At 33.6% G+C, this 10,744-nt stretch overlaps 1 protein-coding gene across 1 annotated transcript; it reads left to right on the forward strand.

The window, feature by feature from the left end:
* The first annotated feature begins 6,444 nt into the window (after positions 1 to 6,444).
* LOC132034308 (acyl carrier protein 1, chloroplastic-like) lies at positions 6,445 to 8,723 on the forward strand. Its single transcript, XM_059424611.1, has 4 exons — positions 6,445 to 6,616; positions 7,420 to 7,515; positions 7,729 to 7,851; positions 8,335 to 8,723. The coding sequence occupies exons 1-4, from the start codon at positions 6,557 to 6,559 to the stop codon at positions 8,455 to 8,457; spliced, it is 402 nt and encodes a 133-aa protein (XP_059280594.1). The 5' UTR covers positions 6,445 to 6,556; the 3' UTR covers positions 8,458 to 8,723.
* The last annotated feature ends 2,021 nt before the right edge of the window (positions 8,724 to 10,744 follow it).

Raw genomic sequence — 10,744 nt, forward strand, 5'->3', positions numbered from 1 at the left:
CTACGTTATCCACATTTCACAATTTCACTTTAATTCCCCCATAATCATGGTCATAGTACGCTATTACGTTTTCTCACATATAATGCTTATCCCATGTCCTAAATGTCACTTATAGCATACTTACAATCACAACATATCAATATTCATGACTTATTCTAAACTACCACTCAAAATGTCACTATCCTCACATTCATGACCCATTTTCTATATTCTTCTACAATCCAAGTCTTTCAACCTCTCATTATCTTAATCAACATGGAATGATCATAAAACTTACCTTAGATAGTGTAAAAATAAGCCTTGAGCGGAGATACTCCTCTTGCACCAAAACCCTAGCTTCACTTCTACTTAGATTCCTTGTCTTGGATGAACTCTAGTGAGCTTCTTACACTTAACTCTCTTGGTTTGATGATGTTGATCTTGAGTCTCTCTTGAGTTCTTATGGAAAAAGTGTGTGGAACCCTCTAGAAGCCTTGAGGGAGATGAAGAGGTGTGGGAAATGAAATTAGTGAAGTGGGATCACATTTATATAATTGAACTTAACTCGGCCGTCGGGGCTTCCATGTGGACACTTATACGGTCCGTATAACATTGCACGGCCCGTGTAAGTGGTCGTGGTTCACCACCAGGCAAACATCATCTCTGCTGGGTGTTATACAAACCCTTATACGGACCGTATAAGTCGATCGTATAACCCCATTTCCCTGAAATGATCTCCGTCGTTCGTTTGATCTCCAATCCTTATGGAACCTTCTTGACACTTGTTTAACACCTCGTTAACAATCTAAGGGACATTATAACTCTTCTCCAAAACATCATTAAGCCATCACTAACTTATCACTTGTAAATCCTTTCCGATTAGTAACGTATACCTTGCCTTTCTTAGCAAACTTTCTTCTCTTACTTCGAATGCCTTTGAAATCTCAATTAGGATCATCAAGTGCTATTTCTTACTTATCGAAACATCGTATACTTCATGCCCTTCGCTAGTCTATTCACTATACATGAACGAAAAAATTCGAGGTGTAACAATCATAGGCTTGGAGAACAACTCTAATCACTCATGTACTTCAAAGTGTACCAGTATACCTTTTATCTGGAATCAATCGCCCTAAAGGTTTCATAAGACATATGAATAACATATTCACTAAGTTTTTATGGTGCAGTTTAATGGACAGCAAAGGTGTACGCTGGCTAAAATGGGATATCTTAACTTTGCCAAAGGAGAAAGGGGAACTGAGTTTTAGATCACTCTTTGAAGTATCAAGTGCACTCTTTTGTAAATTGTGGTGGAATTTGAGAATTAAACCTTCCTTTTGGAGTTCCTTTATGATCAACAAATACTACGAAAAGATGCATCTAGTAATAGCACAAGCCAAAGGGGAATCACCTATATGGAAGACACTAGTTGCAGTGAGAGAACTGGTTGAACATCAGATCTGGTGGCAAATCAAGAGAGGTGACTCTAGCTTTTGGTTTGATAATTGGACCAACCAAGGAACTTTATATCATGTTTTGCCTGAGGACTGTAGAGGAAATAGAAGTTAATCAGTTTGCTAATACAAAAGGATGAGATTCTCAGGCTTTGAGACAATACATACCTGAGGACTATGTGCAGCATGTTGTGCATAACATTCCACCTCCTGATCGTAATGCAGATGAAGATAGAATATGGTGGTTACTTGAAAAGAATGGGATTTTTTTTTGTCAAAAGTGTTGTGGACTATGTGCGATACAAGGAGGAGAAGTTGGATAAAACATTTACCATTCAAGTTCTCTTTCCTATTATGGAGAGCATGTAAGTTTATGCTACTTGTGGATGAGATACTGTGTAGGAAAGGAGTATGTTTACCATCCAAATGTTGATATTGTATAGCTCACAGCAGAAGACATTATCCCACATTTTTCTAACCTCCTACAACCTTAAAACTATGGAGAATGTTTGCTAATTTTGCAGGTATACAACTGGTGGGACAACGTTTACCATACATGATAAGCAATTGGTGCAAGGCTGATTATAGGCCAATGTTGAAGGTTCCAACTATCATTAAAAAGGAACACAATCAAGCATGAGAAAAATGAGATTTAACAGTCTAGTACATACTATCAATATGATTGTATGACAACTGGTGCAGGTTGTATATCCAAACCTACAGGAAAATTTCTATGAAAAAAGCTCAGCCTCCTTGATGGAATAAGACCCTTTATGTAGCCACAATTCTCAAACCTGCTGGGTCTTCTTTTTCCGCCAAGAATCATATTTCATTTAACTCGTAATTATTCCAGCACATCAGGAACCACATAATTTAATTAACGAGGCTTCCTATTATGAAATTAATTCGAAATATTTTGACCGTAATAAATAATGAATTATTTCACTAAAAATTCGTAATTGCACTCCTCAGTTCATTTCAAAATTCTTCCATTAAATCTTATGTAACTCCCATGTTAAGATACAGATACTAATCAATTAAAGTAAATTACTGTTAATTTATTGATTATTTCCTTTAGACTTTCGCTTAACTTATTTCATATGCCGGATATAAAATTCATCTGCAGGGTTTACGCATGAATATTTATAAAATTTCATTAAGGTGTATCATCAATCTCTAGACCGAGACATGGATTCCATCACCTAGCTATTGCTCCACCAATGTATATTGTTATCATCTAATTTATCAGGCATATTGACCCATAAAAGAATCTCGATTTTTAATAAATCAAAACAATAAACGATATACACAACTAATAATAACCATATCAAGATTAAGAGTATAAGTACATTTATGGACTAGAGAATTAGTTTATTAAGTCAGTATAAAATACTCATCTCTACTTGTGACCATTTAATACATACAAAATGTACTAACACAAGAAGTTTCGAACTATATCGTACTCATAATTAAGCTAAATTATAGTTAATCTTGTGCTACAATCATACCGATAGCTTGTTCAATTTTCATCTTAGATTGTGAACATAAACTTTATAATTATAAGAATCGATGATTTAATCTTGCGTATATAAGCTAAAACTCTATACACTAAATCTACTATATAAGGAAACTGACACACCGACGAATAAATAATCTATTTAAATCTTTATTAAAAATTGAATAAATAGTTATTCTATAATAAATATTGTATCCAAATACATGATCAATAGATATATCCTAACAATATACAAATCAGTGTTAATGTTTAGAAGAAACAAGAAAAATGCAGAAAAGAGTGGACGGCATAGGCATATCCTACTCAACATTTTACTCAAGACAATACAGCAGGACTTTTAGCTTTAGGACATTGTCACCCAATGATCTTTTTCATGAGCCATTTTAAATAAAAAATATGACAAAGGGGCTCTAGAATATGATATTCAGAAATTAATCATCCATAATTAAATAATCAACTTCATATTGGGGCTATGCCAACTTCAAACATTTCGGTTTGTAGCTAGTTTTGGTAGTGCAAAGTTCAAACATATGGGTCTGGATATAGGCTTTGGCAAGCCCAAGTTAAGACCCTAAGTCCGGAGTTGATGTTCTAGGGGCAATTTGCAGGATTGTTCTTCGCTGGGGGTGGTCTTTAATTTTTGTCCCTCAAATTGGCGGTCTTTAATTTTTGTCCTCTGTCTTTGCAAAGGCGAAATTTGGCCTTAAGGCAAAATTTGCGAAATGCGAGAGGCGAAAAGTTAAAACAAAATTGAGACAAAACTTAAAACCTAATTTGACAAAAATTAAATACCACCCCAAATGAAGGGCAATCGGCGCAAAAAAAAGATTTTTTATAGCGGCCAAACTTACAAAATGGTATGAATTTTGTCTCTGTCTTAATAGTGGTCCTCAAATTTCCTATGCGTGCACTTCGGCCATTTTCTTTGCATTAAAGGGTTTTTCCGTTATTTTGAGTGTATTTGGTTAAAAGTTAAAGCAGGAATTGCACCAGATACCAATTTGCGCTCCCATATTTAAGCCTAACTACTTTTTAGAGTATTTAAACTTTAGCCTGCGGAGGGAAACTTTAAGGGTCTGTTTGGAAAGCCACCTGGTAATTGGAAATGGTGTAATTACTACCCTAGTAATTACACAAAATTTATAATTACACGACAGATTATAATTACAACGTGTTTGTCGTAATGTAATTACGGTGTAATTACAAGCATCTTTGTTTGGTTGCACAAGTGTAATTACACAGTTAGTTTAATTTAAAAACAAAACTTAATTATAAAAAATTTAAAATTAATATTTAAAAAATATGTGCCTTTATAAATGATATTAAATTAGCTATTTAATAACACATTATTTCTTGAAAATATGTTAATAAATAATCATATATTTGTAACTAATATTGTAAAAGTTGATATATAATTTCAAATTAATAATATTTTAATTTTAATTGATTATAAAACTTAAAAGCATACTTTTTTTGTGAGAACATCATGGGATTGGATATTTGACAAAAAAAGAATATTTATAAATATAATGCCACAACATTATTCAAATGTTTAACAAAAATTCTATCAATTTTAAAAATAAACAGCAATGAGATGTGAAATAACGAGTCGGTATTTTAAAGCAAATAAATTGAAGTCGAAAATATAACCTAAATTCAAAATCCAAAAGAAAAAAATTTAACATAATACTCTTATGTTAAATTCGAACATTACATAAGCAAGTTCCAACGTAACATAAGTAAATGCTCCTATAATTCATAAGAAAGGGAAAATATAAGTTTATAACCACATTCACAACGAAATTCTACTTTAATAACGTCACTCCTTATATGTCAAGTTTGTTAATGACCCATTATTTCTAATATTAAGAGATGTAGTTTCAAAAATTAGAATAATAACCGGTTATGCTAAATGAATAAAATAAAAAATATGAGCAATTACATGGAACCACAAGAAGTAAATGTTGAGCATGAGAAGAAAGGAAATGAAATATAAATAATATATTTTTAAAAAATAATTATAAAGTAAAAATAAAAAATAAATTAATTAATAGAAATAAAAAATAAATTAGAAAAGCAAAGAAATTAAAATAAAATAAAAAGAAATTAAATAACATAAATAAAAAATAAATTAAAAAGGAAATGAAATTAAAATAAAATAAAAAAGAAATAAACTAAAAAGTAACTATGTAATTACAGGGTGTAATTACACCCAATTCTCAGCCCCCCTTGAGAATTGGAGAGTGTAATTACACACTCTCAATTACACCCAATTCCCACTTAACTGTATAATTACATGGTCAAATAAACAGGCCAAACTGTGTAATAACATCCAATTCCAATTACCTGATGGCTTTCCAAATAGGCCCTAAACAAAAGCATTGTTTTCGTTGCTGCTGCTTTTTCCTCCTTACTTTCCATTCCCATTTTTAATCCGCAACTTAAAAATTCCAAGTATGAATTTCTAACTCTCTTCCATTCACTCAGTGCTCATTTATCAAAACCTATTTCGGATAATGCTAATGTTAATATTTGAGTCTATATTGTAGCATTTTTGACATTTTTTCAAATTCTGAGCGATAGTGTTGATCAAAGTTTTGTGAAATTCTTTATGTCATAATCATGGTAAGGGATTGAAGTAAATTTTAGAAAATGCAGCTATATAATTTCAAAAGTTGGAGGAGGTCATAAGAACCCATCCATCCAAATATGGTGGATTGGGATTTTGCTAATAATGTGTTCGATATATTGCTCCAATGATATTTGAGGTATAAAATTTGGCTTTACAATCCTCAACTTCAGACCTTTTGGTTAGAACTGCATATGCAATATGCAAAAGTTGATAGTCCCCAACTTTAGACCTATATATCTGAAGTTTCAAATAAGTGGTTTTCAACTTCAATTTCGCATGCTTGAAATTACTTTTGAATTGATAAATTTCGGCTATTATTTACATAAGGGTTCTAAATACCGCTTTTGTGCAGTTGATCAATTTTGAGGGAGAGATTTTAGGAAAATTACGCTCTGCCTTTTGTTGAAAATATTTACGCCACGTAGATCATACTTTGTGTATAAGTACACGGTTTAACTCATATTTATGTATAAACACCTTTTATAAACTATTATATAATTTATACAATGTTGATAAATTATGCATAATTTTTTTTTCCCAGATATGATATTGTATATTGGGATAGTGGCGTAAATGTTTTGAAAATATCCCTTTTTCTTTTTGAAAAGAAAAAGAATAAATTTTTCATCCAAACTCTGTCTCTTTGTGCAAAAATTTTATTTCCTAATTGTTCGACGAAACGCCTGTAATATTCCAAAATTGTGTGAGTGAAATAAGAAGTTTTAATATTATTATTTTTTCAGAGAAATGGTATTTTAGAGAAGTTAAACCAAAAAGTCCAAAATTTCGATAGTACCAAAGCAGCAGAGGAACTATGACTGAAAACACAACAACAAAAAAGGGTCTATAAAACCAAACGACTCTTACCCTTTTTACTACTACTAGTATATCATTTTTAGCTGTCCATCTTTGTGTTCTCCGCCACTTTCCTCTCAGATCCGTTCTTTCTTTTTCTTTTAGATCTCATCATCATCAATGGCTGCTTCTTCCTTTGCCATCTCTTCCCTTTCATGCTCCTCCTTCAAGCCCAACCAGGTCTATTTTCACTCTCAAATCTACTTTTGTTGTGATTTTCTTGATTTAGTTTTTTAGTTTGCTGTGGTACAGATCAATCTTTTGATGTTGTATTTGTGTTAATAAGTTTGTGTAAATTTGAGGTGCGCTTATGTGTGAAAAAGCTTCATTTTTCCCTAGTTTCGTGATGATGTGTTTTAAAATGTCTTGATTTTGCAGTTCTATTAGTCATTTTATGTGTCTTTTTAACGATTTATTTGGGAATAGACGGGAATTTGTTTGAAAGATTCTTTTGGTTATAAAAAGATCTGATTTTGCACAATCTTTTTATAGTAAATGTCTTCGTTGTCCTTGCAGATGGTTTTTTCAAATCTGGTCCTTGTTGTTTTGCTTATATCTTTTTTTAAATCTTTCTAATAGATCTGTTTATGATGGTTGTGAAAGTTTTTTTGGAGGTGGAGAGATTTTCATTTGCTGCTTCACCATTTGAGTTTGTACTCTAAATCTTAAGAGAATTAGAATACAGTGCATGTTCTTTTTATCTCCTTTTGTGAGTTTGAAACTTTCTTTTTCAACTATGGTTGATCAAGTTATTAAAAACCAAAGCTTTCATGAAATCGCTTAAGTAAAGATATGAATGAAACGCTACTGGAAACGGAAGTCCGTTGTTTCATTTAGAAAGTGTGGGGTTTTTCATAATTTTCAACCTTTTCTACAAAATAAAAAATCATTAAGCTTTATACAATCTTCTATCTGTGTTTTACTTTTCCTCTGTATTTGATGTGTTGTGTCTCTAACTGAGCTTCTTCTGTTGAATCGCTCAGGCATATTTGAAGACCTCCTCCCTTTCTATCAAGGGAATAAGCTTCCCTTCCCTCAGATTGAAGCCAGCTACTCGCCGCTTCAGCATTAACTGTGCGGTATGTTTCTGCTTTCTTTTACCAGAGTCCTAATCCAGGCTGTTCAAATATTGTTTTTTCTTGTGAGGGGAGATTAGCATTTCTCGTTATATCACAAGTGATGCATGTTTAAATTGGTTGGCTTGGTGCTATATTTTGTTTAATTGTTGTAAGAGATCAGTGATTCAGCAGTCCCATGCTACTAATTAACAATTAAGAATTGTATATGTGCAGGCTAAACCAGAGACAGTTGACAAAGTGTGTGAAATTGTGAAGAAACAACTGGCTCTTCCCGGTGATAAAGTAGTCAACGGAGAGTCAAAATTTACAGCACTTGGTGCAGATTCTCTTGACACGGTACGTTGAGTTTAGAACAAATTTTGCAGTGCCAAGTCCTGCAACGTTTTGTTGATCAAAATGGCTCCTGAAACCATTAACAGATGGGATTCATCTAACATATTTAGAACTCTAATGATAATGTGGTATTGAAGGATTGTAAAGGTAGAATGGTGCTTTCCTTTAGAAAGTGGGACTAGCTACTCCTGTCTGTAAATTGTTACCAGAATTTTTAGAAATGATCAACCTGAACATCTTAAAATATAGATAAAATGCTGGTATAACCTTAGTATACGAGAGATGCCAAGTTTTTTTCTTATTTTCTGCTACTAAGACATCCTAAGTTATAATAAGGTAGCTTTAGCTGCTTGTTTTCTTTTCTCATCTAGTATTTGAACCTCCAATAGTTTATTCATATTTTGGAATGCAGCTGATTTGTCATTTCTGAATTGTGTAAATTCTGCTCTAATGGACTTTGTTATTGATATTGTCGTTCATGTCCAGGTTGAGATTGTCATGGGACTTGAGGAGGCTTTTGGAATCACTGTGGAAGAAGAGAATGCACAAACTATTGCAACAGTTCAAGATGCTGCTGACTTGATTGAGGAACTCGTCGCCAAGAAATGATGAGAGAAAGTTGAGATGTAGAAGCTTGCCCCCAGCAAGTTAGGTCTAGTCGGAGGGATCTCATTTTGGTTGAAAGTTTTTATATCTATTTTAGTCATTTTAAATGGGTTATCTCTTTATGGGGAGAGCCTCTATTGCAGTCTTGTGTTCCAGTGAGCTTTGTCTTAGATAATAGGATTTCTTTCATCTGAGAGGAACTCTCATTCATGGCTTGTTTGTTTCATTTTCTGTAAGACTGGTCATATTTCAACGGCATCCTTGTAGTATTTATGTTTGTCTACTGCATTCTGCAGACCTTTTTGCCAACCGCAAAATCGTCGGGTTAAAAGGAAAGGGAAAACAAAACTGAGGGTTTTTTCGGTGAGAAAATGATTATATGATATGTTGATGCCTAGTTGTTTTTTATTAACGAAGAAACAGAATAGAAAGGGCTGTACAAAAATGGCGATTGGAATGTTATGTAGGTCCAGGAGTGGGGACTTGTTTGGTTGTAAAGTTGGTGAAGTGAGATTAAAAGTATGAGGTGATGAGGCAAATCTTTTTCAGTCTTATGCAGTCGTGCAGTTAAAACAACCCCACAAGGCGTTACTTTGAGATTGGAGATGGACGATAACAGAGATCCTCTAATATCGTCCAATCTTTTTACTCGACTTTTGGAAATGCTATTTGGGATTTGCAGTTAACATTCGCCACTCTGGGAGTAGCTATATGTCAAATAATTGATTATTTTTTGCCGGAAAGTTATATCATGTATATAATCAAATGTTACTTTTTTTATACAACAACATACTCTCACAAAGTGGGGTCAGTATGGAAAAGAAATAAATACTATGACAGAATACTATACAAGCGTGAATAAAGCTGTCTGGAAAAAAGCGCACTAACTACCAAATTAAACGATAAACGAAGTACAAGCAACAATAGATAGTAGCAAAAATCGAAGGACAAGAAACTGCAGGAGTAAGGTAGCAAAAATCCAAGGACAAGAAACTACAAGAGTAAGGCGACTCCTAGTATGAAAAGGCTAAGCGGGACAACGCTCAACGACCTATTAACCTTCTATCCTAATCTGTGTCCTCCATAACCTCTTATCTAAGGCCATGTCCTCGGTATGCTGGAACTACGTCATGTCCTTTCTAATCACTTCTCCCCAATACTTCTTCGGCCTATCTCTACATCTCCTGAAACCGTACATGCCAACCTCTCACACCTCCGCACTGGAGCATCCGTGCCTCTCCTTTTCACATGTCCAAACCATCTCAGCCTCACTTCCCGTATCTTGTCCTCCACCGAGGCCACTCCTACCTTGTCCCTAATAACTTCATTCCTAATCCTCTCCATCCTAGTATGCCCACACATCCATCGCAACATCCTCATTTCCGCAACTTTCATCTTACACGAACGTGAGAGTTCTTGACTAACCAACACTCCGCCCCACCTAACATAGTTGGCCTAACCACCACCCTGTAAAACTTGCCTTTGAGTTTTGGTGGCACCTTCTTATCACATAAGACTCAGAAAGTAAGCTTCCATTTCATCCACCCTGCACCAATAGGATGTGTGACATTACCATCAATCTCTTTATTTCCTTGGTTAATAGACCCAAGATACCTGAAACTTCTTTTCTATTGGATGGCCTGGGTATCATGACCTGGAACTTTTTTGATATATATATATTCTTTGTCATAGGATTTATTCCCAAAAAATGCAGTCTATGTAGTGTAACTACACATGACTCGTACAAGGGAAGGTCACTTGAGTCGAGTGTTTTCGATATGAAGAATTATATATATGATTTTTTTTTAAAAATATTAAATTTGAATTCATAATTTTAAAATGTAATGAATCCAAGAACTTTATGGTAGGAGTGTACAAAGAAAACCGACAAACCGCACCAATTGATAATCCGAATCAAACCGAAAAAGAAACTCGATTAGTGATTTGGTTTGACTTAGTTTGGTATTGGAAAAAAAAAACCGATCATAATTGGTTTGGTTTGGTCTGATTTTAATTAAAAAAAGTCAAACCGAACCAAACCAATCCGACATTACATTTATACAATTTTTAAAAATATTCTATACATAAAAATATTTATTTGTATTATTTTTTTTTTCATAGGTTTTGTCTTTTAACATATTATTTTAAGCTTGACTATGTGTTTTATAGCCACATGATGTGTAAGCTCAATAAAGCGATGACCAAACGAATCAATACTAACGTCTTAACAAAAGAAATTCAATTCAAACACTAGGAATGACAATAATGTTTGATATTTATTCTTTAGTTT

Source organism: Lycium ferocissimum, chromosome 10, assembly GCF_029784015.1.
Source record: "Lycium ferocissimum isolate CSIRO_LF1 chromosome 10, AGI_CSIRO_Lferr_CH_V1, whole genome shotgun sequence".
Taxonomy (NCBI): domain Eukaryota; kingdom Viridiplantae; phylum Streptophyta; class Magnoliopsida; order Solanales; family Solanaceae; genus Lycium; species Lycium ferocissimum.

What these genes read in the sequence shown, in the direction of transcription:
- LOC132034308 (XM_059424611.1), top strand. Translation starts at nt 6,557, where the DNA reads ATGGCTGCTTCTTCCTTTGCCATCTCTTCCCTTTCATGCTCCTCCTTC. An exon ending in GCTTCAGCATTAACTGTGCG is followed by an intron (nt 7,516 to 7,728) that starts GTATGTTTCTGC and finishes GTATATGTGCAG; the next exon opens with GCTAAACCAGAGACAGTTGA. An exon ending in GTGCAGATTCTCTTGACACG is followed by an intron (nt 7,852 to 8,334) that starts GTACGTTGAGTT and finishes GTTCATGTCCAG; the next exon opens with GTTGAGATTGTCATGGGACT.